Below are 15,800 nucleotides of genomic sequence, written 5' to 3'. Positions count from 1 at the left end.
CCATCTTGTCTTTTAGTGTCTGCTGAACTTCTTATTTTTAGAAGCTCTCACGAGCCCATTAAAGAAGAAAAGAAAGACCGTGCAAATATCAAAATATAACATTTCCGTTGATATTTTTCTGAGATTTCTTCCTCCCATTGAGATTTTATAGGATGTGTCATGTGTGCACCTGAAGTCCAGTATTTTTTTAGAAAGTAAAGTGGGCCCACTTCAAACATGATTGAAACCATTCGTCCAACGACCCAAAAAAAAAATCTTCAAGGTCTGCTACGGGACACCCCTGCAAGTCAATAATCTCTGCTTCTTCATCTCTCTCTTATCTTATAAAACCCTTCAAAGACCAACCCATCTCTCTTCCCAATCCACTACTACAGAATAATCAAACAAACAGCAAAAAGAGAAATCAAAGAAAGAGAAATGGAAGTTGAAATTCAGGATTTGGGTTTCTCTAGCACATGCTCATCTCCATACATAAGCCCCACATGTAGCCCAAAACTTTTCGGTATGTTTTCTTACTTCAGTGCTCCAACTAGTCCAACAAGCTCCTCTCTTATCTATAACAAGTTCAACACCCTCTCAATTAGAAATAACACCACCCCTTCTTCTTCTTTCATCCCTTTCCAATGGGAAGAAAAATATGGAAAAACCAATATGGAGCATGAAGATTATGAATTTGAGTTCAATTTTGGTCAGTTAGAGAAAGGTGCTCTCAAAGCTGCTGAAGAACTCTTTGAGAAAGGTAAAATCCTTCCTCTGAAACCCCCACCTCGCTTACAGGCAATGGAATTACCAGCTAACAAGCCATCTAGTTCTTCTCCAAAATCTCCGAAATCACCGAAATCAGGACTGTTTCGTGGAGTGTTTTCGTCATGGGCGAAGAGAGAGTTTGATCCTTTTGAAGTAGCAATGGAAGAGACTAGGAAAAGGATGGATAGAGAGCGAGGAAGAGATAGGGAACCCAATTCGAATCTCTCTAGTTCTAGCAGGAGATCAGCTAGATCGCTCTCCCCGTATCGGGTTTCTAATTTGGGGTGGGAAGAACATCAACAACAGCAACATAACACAAAACCAATTTCCTCGAATTCGAAAACACGTATTTTTTCTTTTAAAGGAAACAACAAGAAATGGAGATTGAAGGATTTTCTCCTATTCAGAAGCTCGTCTGAGGGTAGTTCTGGTTCAAACCGGGCGAGAAAAGCACCTGTGTCAGCTCATGAGTTGCATTACACAGCGAATAGGGTGGTTTCAGAAGGGCAGAAGAAGAAGACCTTCTTGCCTTACAAGCAGGGTCTGTTGGGTTTGTTGGGATTCAATCCAACCGTCCATTAGGCAGGTGATGGGCTTCCATACTGTTGTTATACACATATGTGATGTTGTTTTCTCACCTATCTTTGTCTAATGTCGATTTGGGTTCTTCTTTTTTTTCCTTCTGCTGAACAAGAACGAGTTTGTGTACAGATTCTTCTTCTTTTGGTGTGTTCTTTGCAAGTGAAAGCCACAGCCGAAGGCAGAAATTTATATCCTTCTCTTAGTACAAAAATCTTACACATAATTTATATAGGGAAATGATATCAGCACTACCATATTTTGATGATCGCACTGGTCACTTTATTAAAAAGTACAGTATGACCCATAACGGAGGATGATCCAAACCATCCATTAGATGAGCCACAATCATTTGATAGGTTGATCCTAACCCTATAATCTATAGAGGGTTAGGATCAACCCTCTAAGATTCAGTCCCTCTATATATGTTTTCACTAAAGAGCTACTTGTTGCACTGTATGTCAGGCTTATATTGCTACCTGATTGTCACAGTACATTTCTATCGGTCTGTCAACCATACTGAGGTCCAAATTGGCCAAATTTGTCTAATTCAAATGGCATGATTTCTCTTGCACATGATCTTCTCCATACATAAACACCACATCTAGCTCGAAACGTTTAGGTGTGTTATCCTACTTCAGTGCCCCAACTAGTCCAACATGCTCTCCTATTATCTACAACGAGTTCCCTCTCAATCAGAAATACAACCTCTTCCTCTTTCATCCCTTTGAGTGGGAAGAGAAACCAAGAAAATCCAAATCGAATGAAATCCATATGGATGTCGATAACGAATATTACAGGTTTGAGTTCAATCTTAGCAGTCAGTTAGATAAAGGCGTTCCCAAAGTTGCCGAAGAACTCTTTGTGAAAGGCAAAATCCTTCATCTGAAACCCCACCCTGCTCATAGGAAGATGAATTGTGCGCTCAAAGACCTCATGCTTCTCCAAAATCTCTGAAATCACCGAAATCTCGACTGTATCGTTGAGCGTTCTTGCCACAGGAGACGAGATACTTCGATCCTTTTGAAGCAGCATTGGAAGAGCCTCGGAAAACCCATATTTCTCTTTTTAAAAGGAAAACAACAAGAAACGGAGATTGAAGGATTTTATCCTATTCCGAAGCATGTCTGAGGGTGTGTGAAAATCTTACAGAGTACTATTTACACAAGAGAAGAGTCATTCCATTGAAGGTTTTGAATGTATTTCCAATTAATAAAAATGCAATTTGATTCTGAGAATTGGACAAACTTACAATCAGATGGATGATTTGCAGTTCAATTGCATTGTGAAAAAGGACTTAACAATTTATCTTGTGTAAAGAGAGAAGAAATTCACTGAAGAACAAGACTGTAGAATACCTTCATTGAAGCAATGCCCATTGAAGTCTTCGTAGTACACAATAAAACTACAGAAACAATAGATAAGGAAAAAGAGAAAAAGGAGGTTAGGTTACAAACTACTCTTGGGGGATGAAAAAAGGTACAAGTTGTGTATTGATCTTGAGATCCCTTGATATTTTTCTCCTCTTCTATTTATGTGCTTCAATGGTTGTTGATTATCGTCTTGTAATTGCTCGTTCTTTTACCATCAACATGTGAATTAATTTTGATGCAGGGTAAGTGGTACATGGATGCTCTGATACCACTTTGATGCAGAGTAAGATTGGAAGCTTGGTGATGGTCAAACAACTGAATTCTTAGGGACTTCAACACTTCCATTCCCAAGGAATCATGCTCTAATCTTAAGCAAAATTTCAGCAATATCTTCCCTTAGAAATCAGTTCAAATTTCTAACTCAAATGAAAGTTAAAGACATGAACATATGGCAGATTATAAATCAGTTAAGGCTAGCATCCCAGGTTGCAAAAATTGACATAGAAAGTGCTTCCAAGACCAAATTCAAACATAGGCCCCCATAGGGATCCTCAGTGGGAGTTCAACAAGGTCTACTCATTACCATCTTCAATAGTTGTTAACAAATACATAGACCATCAAAGTGCTACACAGGGCATATTAATGTCATAGAGTGTCAATAGTCCCAATACCATAGTATGCATGGAATTCACTTTCTCAATTAACTGAATGTCCAAGTTCAACAAAAATTATGTAAACAGTTCACATGAAGAACTTTGTTGGCTTTTAACTCATGTCATTAAAAGAAAGAGTTAGCTCCAGCAACTATATTATCATTCACAAACTGATCTTGGGCTTTGATTGAATTTAACTCTCGGTTGAGGCATTGCCTATATTATCATCCACAAAAAGCACTAATTGAGACCTTGAGGAATTGTTTTATACTAGAATTAGTTTCAACGAGTGTGCAAAAGAAGTCTCATAGGAATCACAATTTCACTTGAAGACAGATGGCCTATTCTCTTGATCAAGATTGTAAGCTTGGTGATCCAGTGGCCACAAGTAGTCCGATTAAAGGTCTAGTGTTCTCGGTCGTCAATCTGTGCAGTCCGGAGGGATGCACCTGCATCACCTCCCTATGATATCCAATCTATTCTTAGCAATCTTTTCATCTCTAAATTGACTTCTTTTCTCTCTAAATTGGCTATTTTTCACAGAAAATTAGCTCTTTTCCTCTCTAAATTATCTCTAGAGGTTCCTATAACGTGGAGTTTCTCTACAGATCGGAGGGTTAGGAATTAGGATCATCCTACGGAGATGATCTATGGGGTACACCATATTTACGTTGTGGCCCAACAAATGAACGTTGAAGTGGTTACTACTGTACTTTCCGAAAAATACTGAACATCACAAGCACTCACCATATAAAAGGTTGTCATTGGCCCCACCTTGATTAGATAACCCAACAAATGAACGGTTTAGATCATCCTTTGAAGGTTGTCATTGGGGCCACCTTGATCAGATAACTCTAGGTCTTAATGGTACGTTTGTTTGCTATGGCACCAAAACCATGTGGTCGCTAAGGGTGTGTTCAGTGACCATTTTCGCGGTTCTTCTATGATAATGAGAATCTTCTGAAGTGGATCATGTCGCTTTGGAAAATTTCATTGATCACATACTTTGGCAGCAAAAACATTGGAAATAGTAGAAACGGGCTTAGCGGACCTGGTCACCGAACATCATGAAAGATCGTTTTCAAGATTTCTCACTAACCGCGCCCAAGAATGTAGGTGGAGAATGGTTGCCGAACCCATGCCCAAAGTTGCCCAAGTTTACTTTCTAAAGAACAAGCTTAAAAATAAGAAATGTATCACCAATAAATTACATAGTCACCCGAAATGTATCCCTGAAAATAATGTACCTATGAAAGATAGTCCCTTAAATAACACCAACCAACCCTTAGAACCAAATGAATGAGGTGGTCTCTTCACAAATTTTCGCAGTTATTTGGGAAATTATTTTCTAATTACAGATAATTCCATATAAAAATTCTCAAGGGGTGAATCATCAACCTGAGACCCTAATTTGTTGTACGTAGCTTTACAAATATATATGGATTCTAACAAAGGTAAAAAGGTAGGTTCTTTTCTTCTTTTTTTTCTGTTTCACTACAACAGTGTTAGTTTTGCTGTTCAGTATTTCAAAATGTGGATACGGTTCAGACTTCAAAACTCGGCCAAAGCAACCCTAGTTGACTCGGTTCAAAACTTTAAAACAGAGTTGTCTGGTGCGAGCTATTGATAACGCGGTGGAGTTTTGAAACTCTGTGGCTGTTTATAACTAGAGGTAATGTAAGTGGCCCAGAAAAGATCATGGCAGAGGCTAGAATCAAGCGGAACAATCTATAGATGTCCCATTTTGTACTAACCCCTAATAGCAACTAGTGTCTGGTGGAAAAGACATGTTTCAAGCTAGTGATTGGACCTTTGTGCTTCCCAAAGATGGTTAAATGAAGCTCCTTGTTGCTTGCCGACAACCCAACAACAGGCTTAATTAGGGTTTCAAGCTATGGTTTCATTTGTTGCCAAGTCTCTAATGAAAATGAGCCTTTTTCTTGTAGGACGGAGCCAGGAATTTGCTCCAAGAGGGGCAAAGAATGCTTGTTATAGCATGTTGGGTCCCACCATTTTACACTTCATTTTTTGATAAGTGGGGCCGACCATCCCCCAATCTCATGCATTTAGTTAGAGCCCACAATTTACAGCTCATATTTTGATGTAGTAGGGCCCAATATTTACATCTCATGTTATGATGGGTGGGGCCCATTATTTTACACCATTGCATAGCATGACCCAAGAATGTAACCTTTTATATGTTATGTGCGTGTAAAGTCCATTTTTTTCAAAAATACTATGGGGAGTACTTCATAGGATGATCCAAACCGTTCATTCGTTGGGCCACAACATAAATAGGCCGCCGCTTAAGTCATCTCCATAGGATGATCTTAACCCTCTGTTCTATAGAGGTTTCTATAACGTCAATCTCAATGTCGATCGGAGGGTTAAGATTATCCTGTGAAAATGACTTACAAATTGCAGCCTATTTACACATTAATTGTGGCCCGAAAAATGAACGGTTTGGATCATCCTAGAAGTGTAGCTAAGGCGCACACAACATTTAGAATACTATGTAGCCAAGGTGCAATTAACTTATCCAGATTTTTTTGGTCGGCTCTTGCTCTATGGAGAGAGAATGAATTTGTAAAAATTCCGACTGGAGAAAGAGGGAGTGAGAGTAAACAGAAAAACATTGCCCCCCCCCTTGGCTCCGTCTCTGATTGATCACTCTTTAAATGTATTGATGATTGAATGATTTTTACCAGCTTGTTTGATGTTGGAAGCACAGTGCTTGTATAGGACCATGATGGGTAAAAGGAAGAATTCTTTTCAAAACGCTGTTATATTGTGGTTGTGCTTGTTTTCTTCTTGCAAAATTATTAGCAGACAGAAGTAGCTTGTGAGTCCCATCTATATATTAGTGGCTCATTTTGTTGATTGGCCATGTCCTGAAAATTGCCATATTGAATGATCCTAGCCTTTCGATTTGTGGCCTGATGATGATTGGCTAAGGAACAAAAGGGCAATGATCAACATTGAGAGGAAATTAAATTCTCCTAAAATCCGAGGGTTGAGATCATTCAATCGAGAATATGGAAGCTATTTTGTACATGGGTTCCTTTCATTTGGATCTAGGACGATCCATTGGAATTTATGGCTATGCCTTAGTCATGGTACGAAATAAATTCGAAGCTTAGGATATGGATCCAATGGACACCGTTGGATCCAACTATTGAAGCCAAATCCTGTCAATTAACATTCGGATCCTATGCATCCATCGGACTGGCTGGGTCCATTGAGATCCCTAGTTTTCACACCTCCAAATAAAAGCTATAGATAGCCAATCAGAGAAATGTTCAATAAAATGAGTGTCATTATTAATTTCAAAGGTACTTGATTTATTATATAAATATATGGATGACATTGGGTTTGGGAGTGTTGAAAGATCTCAAATTTGCATTCATGGGTTCAATCCAAACTTACCCATAAATGCAAAGATGCAGGTAAATAAGTGAAGACAGATCCTATTCCTAGACTTTTCTAAGTAGCTGTTACAATTCCAGTTAAGCTATCAATAGCGAATCAGAGAAGTATTTAATAAAAAGAGGAATGCATTTATCAACACCACAGAAACTTAATGCATTCTACAAAACTATGGATGAAATTGGTTTGAGAGCATAAGAGAGATCTCAACCATGCATTCTGTAAAGAAAGGTGCTGTGGTTCCACGTGAAAGGAAAATTAAAGATCCCACATCAAAAAAGTGAATGGATGTGGAAGGCCTTATAAAGACTTGAGCACCCTCCCCATAACGGTTAGCTTTTAAGGGTGAGTTCTACCCAAGTTCCCAGTGAGTGGTATCAGAAGGGAGTTGTAACCCTGGCGAACCCTTAAGGATGGAAAAAACTCTCCGCGGGAAGATCCCATAGTTCTTACGATGCTACCGCAGAGAGGGGGCTAGCTTTTAAGGGTGAGTTCTACCCAAATCCCAACAAAATGAAATACTACTAATCTTGAATGGTTTACAATTAGCCGTAATGAGTGTTTATATAGACCACTCAATATGGGATAACCAAGGAAAAAGATTAGAATAGATAGAAGGTGATAATGATAGAAATCCTAATCTGACCTAACTACGCCATTTAGTTTAATTGCCTAATCTAGCACCCTAATAATCCAAAAGTCAGATCTCGCCAATCTCAGAAATCTAACATATTCTAAGATAATCATGGGTTCAATCTAAACTTACCCAGGATGAAACAGATACTATTCCTAGAACATTTTTTGAAACGTTAGCAGTGGAGGATTTGATGAAAGAAGGATGTGGAACTAGTGTTGTAGATGGGACATCTGACACACGGCTTTTTAGCGAAAAGGTATTGCAAAGGGCATTGATATCTCATCACAAAAGTACCCACATGGATACAATGAGGATTTAGGGGCCCCTACACTGCTGTCAATGCCCAGTAAGATACCTACCTTTTCATATTCAACAGCAGTGCTTGACTGATGATCAAAAAATGTATGATGCTGCTGTCTCCACGTTGCCTAAATGGTTATCACTCATTCCTTATACCACAATTATGTGGTGGTCATATAGTGAGACCCCTCTCTCTCTCTCTCTCTCTCCCTCTCTGGCACAACTATTTGATTATGGGAATGATGTGTTGGAGTACAAAAAGTCAATCATAAGCTTTACTGATGATTTATCTCCACTTCATTTGACTAACCCCTTCTAAGTTGGCCTCATTAAAAGCAATAGAGCATGTTATTAGGTCAGGGAAAAAACCCAAATGAAGTGTATGCAACAACTTTTAACAAAAGAGAATAGACCCACAGTTGCCACAGTGTAGAAAAAATCTATCATAATCTTCATTGATAACTTTTGTCCGCATTATTTGAGTAAACCCTTCTGAGTAGGTCCATTAAAACCAAGAGAGCATGTTCTCAGGGCAGGGAAAAAAACTCAAATGAAGTGTCTGCAACAACTTATAATTAAATGTTCAGCTGGGTGTCTTGAATTCAACCCAGTTTGGGTCTGATATATTGTGTGAGACCAGGAAGCGGACCATTTTAATTAAGTGATTTCAGCCCGATTAGAATAAGCTTGTTTTAACCCGCTTTGTATAAAAGGCTTTTATGGCTTATTTCGTCTACTGGTCTTTTAAGAGGGTTGAGAGTTCAAAATGGGAGAAAAGGGTGTGCTACGGTTTCTTGGTGGGTTTGGTGTGAGATACTGTTTTTCTCTTGTAATCTTTGGTTCTTATGGTGGATTTTCTTGTCGCCTCTGTCGTTGATGTAGGCTTTGCCAAATTATGTAAATCTTTGTGTCATTTTGCGTTTGCTTGTATTTGGGTTCTGTCCTTTGGCCTTGCCATTGAAATTGCAGATCACTATTAAAGAGGTTTTTAATAATACAGAAGTGTATAGATCTAAAGTTGTCAACAGTCCAAAGAAAATGTTTTGCATTCTGTTTAATTATGGGAAGGGAATTGCTAGGCAATTTTGCAGAAAGCCATTTCACAACTGACTTTCGCATGAGATAACATACACCTCACTTAAAGTAAATGAATAAGACAAATTCTGCTGAAAAATGAGCCTTGGTGTCTGTTCTCTCATGCAAAAGTCAGCCCGTGGAATGGCTTCCCTCGAAATTGCCTAGCAAATCCCTTTTGGGAATGATGTATTGGAGTAGAAAATTTCAAGCTGCATTGATGACTTAACTACTCAACTTCATTTTGAGTATATGAAACCCTTCTGAGTAGGCTTCATTAAAAGCAAGAGAGCATGTTCTTACGGCAGGGGAAAAAAACCCAAATGAAGTTTCTGCAACAACTTCTCACAAAAGGGAATAGATCCAAAGCTGTCACATTCCAAATAACATTTTTAGCACTCTTTTGGTTGTTGCACCTATATATGAACTCCACTGATTGAATGGAAATTCCCTCCATTTGGTGGTTCAATCTCTCCAGCTGAAGATTGATCACATGCATTTCATATATGGTCAAATCATGCATATTCCCAGCTATTTAAACCCACTGAGTTTAAACATTTGTAATGCAGATTGAAGAAAGTATGGGACTAGCGGCTGGTTGGGGACCAAATGCCAGGTCTATAATGCTTTACTCATGATTCTTTTTGGACCACCCTTTTAATAATATCTCCTTTCAACTGAATAAAGGAGATATTTGCAACATATTTGTAAGATTTAGCAACCTACATTTTATAAAAGATCCACAAATTCCTTGACTCATGGGCTACCATTCAAAATAGTCTTTTTACTTGGATGCAATTCTCACTATCTCAACCATAGGCATGGCAATTATCAAGGGATTGTAGATGTAGTGAGTCATCTCATGGATGGGTTATAGCCATAAAAATTGCAACAATTCAGTGGTCTTATTGCCACCATTTGGGTGAATTTCAACAAGGCGATTATTTGTGATTGAGGAAAGATAGGGTTTTTTTTCTGGGAAATCATGGAAATTTGAACGTACAAAAATAAGGAACAATAAGATATGGGAATAGAAATAAGAGATTTTATATGGTGCAAGGGCTTACAACAATACGGTATGGGTACCGCCCTTGATATTTGATCCACCAGCAGCTCACTTTTTGAGCTTTTTGAGGAGCTGCTGTTGGAACAAATGTCAAGGGTGGTACTTCCACCGTACAAAGGCCTTATTGTTGTAAGCCCTTACACCGTATAATTTCTCTAGAAGTAGAATGATAACTATATATATTGTTATATTTATGTCTGGAATGTTATCCCATGAATACTCCTATGCTCCCTTATCATTATAATATGGGCCCAAAGGGCCTACGTCTAGAAAAGCTGCTAGTGGAATAAGGGGTATTTTCATGATTGGCTCTGTTTATTTAGACGTTGGCGTAAAATAGATTTTACGCCCACTTTTCCACTTAAAAATAAGTGAAAATTTTGTTTTATGCCCATTTGCTTTGAAAGAAACAAAGCAGATGTGAAAATCACAAATTTCCGTAGTTGGAGAAAATTTCTATATTGAGATTAACGTTGGAGGTGTCATATAAAGTCTTGGTTGTAGACATATACTGTAACTTTTATAATCACAACAAGAACCCTCCCCCTCCCTCCCTCCCTCTTTGGTGAGGGGGAAAAAATCCTTATAAATCCACCCGAAAAAGAGATGACCAAGGAAATGTCATCTGGACGTATTCAGGCCCAATAAGTGTCACGGATACAGACGAGGCAGGAGTGCTGGTCATCCACCATGGAATCAAGTTTCAAAGCAATGTTGACTTGGAAAAAATGGAGATAGAAGGTGATTCAAAGCATGTAATTAGTTGGTTTAATGGAACTCACTCAATCCCTTGGAGATTTGTAGGGGTGCAACTCGGGTCGGGTTGGGTTTGGTTGAGGCCAACCCTAACCCATGACGAGATAGGATTCTCTCAACCCTAACCCAACCCAACCCGAGCCTCGGGTTGAGGGTGTCAACCCTAACCCAACCCGCCTCCAAATCGGGTCAGGTTGAGTCGGGTTGGGTTCGGGTTGAGTCATGTTCATCTCAGGCCAAATAAAAAAATACAAGGAAAAAAGCATAATCCTAAAAAAACATGAGAAAACTAGAGGATAGAGGTCAGATCCGGGTCAGGTTGGGTTGCCAAGGCCTGAACCCTAACCCAACTCGAAATTAAATCGGGTTGGCTTTTCCCAACCCAACCAGAGCCAAAATGGGGTTGAACCCATCGGGTTCCGGTTGAATCCAACCCAAGTTGCACCTCTAGAGATTTGCAGCTTTCTTTGATGAAATCCAAGAGAATATTGGAGGTTGACAAATAGTTGCTTATCATGTTAGGCGGACGGCAAACAGGGTAACGGATAAGCTAGCTATAGATGGGGTATCCAGAGAAAGCTTGGAGCAATTTGATATCTTCCACCTTGATATTTTTCTTTTGTTCCCTTCTTAGATTTGGTATTATCCGTATTGACCATCTCGGTCTCCTTTCACTTTTATTAACACTATCTACCATTCAATAAAAAAAAACTGTCCCAAAAAAATTATATATAGTGACATAATTTTATATCCGTCATTATTAGTAAAAGATTGATGTCCTTAATCTTCGCAAAGTAACCATTGTCGAGTGGGCAACCTGACTTTCTTTATTGTGTGTGTGCTTATTTTTTCCATTTTCTCCATTTTATTTTTATTTATTTTTTTGTAGAGAGAGAGAGAGAGAGATTCTCATGGATCTGGTATTAGGATCACCAATCAGGGCACGAATTTTTTAGTATGACCAACCCATGATCAGAGGCCGCCGGATGAAGGGTCCATATCATGTTGACCTTATATGGGGTGACCAATCACAAGAAATTCAAAGTAAAGAAGTCCCATTAGAGTTCTCTCCTAATGGAAGTCCCCTTAGATTTTAACACAACATCAAGGGCCTCTTTGGATAGCCCAAAAAAATAATTTACTTCTTATATGCATTTAATCTTGCATATAATCTTATATACAAATAATGGTTAGAATAGTTTCATTTATACCTGTTAATGCCTCCAAAGTCACCTTAATATCACAGTTAACTTAAAATAATCTTATTTATAAATAAGGACAGTGGTATACAAAAAAGTCATATTGAATGTTAGTAACATTTGGGTCATTTATTAGAAGGAATAAATCATCTACCAACCAGAACTTTGAAAATGATATTTCTCTCTTTTTACACAATAAGAAACTAATGCCGCTCAAAAAGGGCAGAAGAGAAAAGTATCCACCTTCTCTATATATCCTTTTTCTGATGTTGAAAGCTATAACAACATCAGTATCAACATTCAGCAGCTTCACTCAACTTGCCTCCTCTTATACAAGGAAGAAACCCAAGTGAGGGATCTCTCTCTCTCTCTCTCTCTCTCTCTCTCTCTCTCTCTCCACCCCTTAAGATGCGCCCCATGACAAGCACCACCGCATCCAAAGGCATCGTTGCCATTGTCGGTGTCGGCCCCAATCTCGGCCGCTCCATCGCCCGCAAGTTCGCCCACGAAGGATACACCGTCGCCATCCTCGCAAGAGACTTAGGCAAATCCTAAACCCAATTCTCTCTTTTTCTTTCCCCTCTTTAACATAATTAGATTATAAAATAATAGGCGTACTTTTTTTTAAATTAAATGGCAAAAGGACACGGGTGCAACACGAGGACTTCCAGGAGGTCCTCCCATCCTAGTACTACTCTCGCTCAAGCACACTTAACCTCGGAGTTATGTTAGGATCAGTGCATTTAAGATAATAGGCATACTTAAAAACATGTTTTTATAGTATTAATGTGGGTATTTTCTTTCGTAGGGAGATTGTCCCGGTTCGCTGATGAAATTGCCCGAGAAGAGAAAGCTCAAGTGTTTGCAATCAGGATCGATTGCTCAGATGCTAAGAGTGTGCGTGAGGCTTTCGAAGGAGTGCACTCGTTGGGTTTCGTTGAGGTTCTCGTCTACAATGCATGCCCGCCGGTCTCATGGCACACACCCAAGTTCACCGACATCAGTCTAGACTCCTTCGAAAAGTCACTCGCCGTCTCCGCGGTTGGTGCCTTCCATTGCGCCCAACAAGTAACCAACCATTCCATCTGCTCAATACTTTCTTACCGTTTGGAAAACACTATAACTAACATCATAACACCATTTGTATGGGAATTCGCTTCCTTTGAAAGGTTCTTCCCGGCATGGTAGAGAGAGGGAAAGGTACCATCCTCTTCACGGGATCCTCGGCTTCTGTCAATGGCATTGGAGGTTATTGTGAATTAAGTAAGTTGAATTGAACTCAAACAGATATGTATGTATAATCAATAAATGTCCATGGCCATATCTTTCCTTAATCTAAGCTGTTTAAGAGTGATTAGGGGTGCAATTCGTGTCGATTTTTGGGAATTCAGGTTGAGCTTTTACCATAAAATCGGGTCGGATTCGGGTTGATTCTAATTCAGTTTTTGCAAAAAAACCCAACCCGATCCGACCCAAATTGCACCACTACGAATAATTGAATTATTGTTTCAGGTTGTGGAAAATTTGCTCTGAGAGCTCTTTCACAATGTCTGGCAAGAGAGTTCCAACCGTTGGGAATTCATGTGGCGCATATTATTCCTGATGGGGTCATTGGTGCACCCAGGTAGGTAACTGGATCGAACCCAATTCAGATATGTAAAATTAACTCATTTTTTCTAATTGGGAAAATCAAAATCGTTGATCAGATCGTCACAGCGATCGGGTGGTGAGCAGAGCATGGATTCTTCGATGGACCCCGATGCGATTGCACAGACATATTGGCACATACACGTTCAAGATAGGAGCGCTTGGACTCAGGAGATCGATCTCCGATCATCGAACCAGAGATTCTAGAATGGATTTGCCTAGGAACTTTTGTTCAATTATGTAAAGCTTGGCAGTGGATTTGCCATGAATTTATGAATATGATTAGTGTGAGGTTTGTGTTAATCACTGGTACTCTCCACCTCTGACGGGCCCCATCTAGGTAAAATAATCAACAGTACGTAATTAGTAGTCTGAGTGAGAAAAGCGCATGGATGTGGAAAGAAGTCGTGTCCTCTTTTAGAAACACAAAAGTATCTTTCAATTCTAATCATTTTTGGAAGAGAACATTTGTTTGGTAGTCCTCTTTGAGCTTATGGGTCACCATCTGAAATTGAAGTCTCATTACTCTCAATTGGAGCAATTTGCATCACAGGTGATGTAGGAGTTGTCGATCCGGTCCATGGAGCATGAGATTGAAAGTTCACTCCCGATTTACTCGATAGATGGGACCCATATCAGTAAAATTGTAATCCTTCATTTCATGGGCGGCCCACTACTCCCACCGATGATTGGACCAACGTCCTCAATTTGGGACGCGGTGTGCTCAATTGGATTCATTAAAAAGCATTTTATCAAGTACCTCTTTCCATGTAGTCCTCTCCACAAGTCACCCTTCCATTACTCAAACACGAGACATGGTGGTTGATCTGATACCAAATGTTAGGTAGCTTACCAATATGCCGAAAGCTCATGCGCACTATGCTAGGCCCTTTAAACCTCTCATACTAGGCCGAGTCCCACCTAGTCCCAGACCTAAGCAGACCTCACTCATGACCGTAACAATGAGAGAGGCCTCTCAAGTCCCCTCCTCCTGCCGTTCTCCTGTTTCAAGATCGGGCGACTTAACATACCATGAATTTTTTTTTCATCCTTGAGGAACATGACCTCAGGCTATATATGGCAACGGTGAAAAATTTTTCCATAGAATATTACTTTTTCCAGTGCTGAAAGAGGGGTACATACGGTGCGAAGAGACGCTTGAGAGGGCATTAGTGAAGAGAGGGTGGAGAAGTGGCTTAAAAACTAGGGAGTGATGTTTTTTGAGTGAAGTTTGAATGAAGTCTTTTCCCCTCGTCTTTTTAACAATTTCTTAGCATTTCCTCGGTCACTTAAAAATTCATTGTTGCCAAGCATGGCCTTAGTGTGGAGTTTATCCCAAACAACTCTCATAATGCTATCACAGTTATCAAGGTAGGAGCACGTTTGCCATGTTACAAAAAGACAAAGGGTTTTCTTGTCATGAAATGAGATTTTATATGGTGTAAAAGCTTACAACAATCCGGTAGGGGTACTGCCCTTGATACTTGATCCAACAGCAGCTCACTTTTTGAGGAGCTGCTGTTGGATTTAGACATCCAGGATGGTACTTCCACCGCACAAAGGCCTTATTGCTGTAAGCCCTTACACCATATAATTTCTCGTCATGAAAATATGGTCAATATTATTTGAATGAACTAGTAGTGATGTAGGAGGGCTTTAAGGAAATTCCTGACCGGGGCATCTTTTCCCTGCAACCCAGATGGCAAAAATAGGGCCACAGATGTTTTGTGTTCTTTTGCTAGGGCAACCCAAACAAAATCTCATTTGATTGTGTATTTATTACTTGTCCCATCTCAGGGATGACCAAACCTACCACATCCCTAACAAAAAAAAAACACCACTTACATGGGAGTCACTTGTGAGTTGTGACACAATGCAGCAACTAGGGGTGCAAGTTTGGCAGGGGTGCAAGTTTGGCCCTGTCAGCCCTTACCCGTCCTGAGCTTCGAACATGGACTGGGCTAGATTTTCCAACCCTGAGGGGGGTCAGGGTTCATTTTTTAGGCCCTGACTCAAGGTTGGGTCGGGTCGGGTTCAAGCTTAATACCTCGGATCAGCCCGACCCTAAGTTTTCTATTATAGAATTGCACCATCTGTGTATGTTTCTTTTGCTAATGTTTTTTATTATCTTGGATTGATGTTTCTTTATATTATTATTAATTGTATGTTTCTTTTGCTAATGTTTTTTATTATCTTGGATTGATGTTTCTTTATATTATTATTAATTGTCTCTGCTGCCCGTCATGTTGTTGAATTCATTTTATCTTATTTGTTCCCTTTCTCTGTTTATTGATCATTTTGTTCTATATGATATGTGGTTGCTTTATTTTTGGCACTCCTAAC

General features: G+C 39.5%; 2 protein-coding genes across 2 annotated transcripts; both read left to right on the top strand.

Moving 5' to 3' along the window:
• The first annotated feature begins 254 nt into the window (after nt 1-254).
• On the top strand, nt 255-2,884 carry LOC143858289 (uncharacterized). The gene is made up of 2 exons (XM_077368938.1): nt 255-1,333; nt 1,459-2,884. The coding sequence occupies exon 1, from the start codon at nt 418-420 to the stop codon at nt 1,327-1,329; it is 912 nt and encodes a 303-aa protein (XP_077225053.1). The 5' UTR covers nt 255-417; the 3' UTR covers nt 1,330-1,333; nt 1,459-2,884.
• Nucleotides 2,885-12,034: 9,150 nt separating this feature from the next.
• Nucleotides 12,035-13,760, top strand: LOC143857756 (NAD(P)-binding Rossmann-fold superfamily protein). The gene is made up of 5 exons (XM_077368221.1): nt 12,035-12,354; nt 12,619-12,878; nt 12,980-13,073; nt 13,323-13,434; nt 13,517-13,760. The coding sequence occupies exons 1-5, from the start codon at nt 12,219-12,221 to the stop codon at nt 13,662-13,664; spliced, it is 750 nt and encodes a 249-aa protein (XP_077224336.1). The 5' UTR covers nt 12,035-12,218; the 3' UTR covers nt 13,665-13,760.
• The last annotated feature ends 2,040 nt before the right edge of the window (nt 13,761-15,800 follow it).

This window comes from Tasmannia lanceolata, unplaced genomic scaffold (genome assembly GCF_043159265.1).
Source record: "Tasmannia lanceolata isolate RefF3 unplaced genomic scaffold, GAP_Taslan_0.1 ptg000025l, whole genome shotgun sequence".
NCBI lineage: Eukaryota > Viridiplantae > Streptophyta > Magnoliopsida > Canellales > Winteraceae > Tasmannia > Tasmannia lanceolata.
The sequence above is the reverse complement of the archived record's forward strand: the minus strand, read 5'-3'. Positions and strand labels throughout refer to the sequence as shown.

What these genes read in the sequence shown, in the direction of transcription:
- LOC143858289 (XM_077368938.1), top strand. Translation starts at nt 418, where the DNA reads ATGGAAGTTGAAATTCAGGATTTGGGTTTCTCTAGCACATGCTCATCT.
- LOC143857756 (XM_077368221.1), top strand. Translation starts at nt 12,219, where the DNA reads ATGCGCCCCATGACAAGCACCACCGCATCCAAAGGCATCGTTGCCATT. An exon ending in CCTTCCATTGCGCCCAACAA is followed by an intron (nt 12,879 to 12,979) that starts GTAACCAACCAT and finishes TTCCTTTGAAAG; the next exon opens with GTTCTTCCCGGCATGGTAGA. An exon ending in GGGGTCATTGGTGCACCCAG is followed by an intron (nt 13,435 to 13,516) that starts GTAGGTAACTGG and finishes ATCGTTGATCAG; the next exon opens with ATCGTCACAGCGATCGGGTG.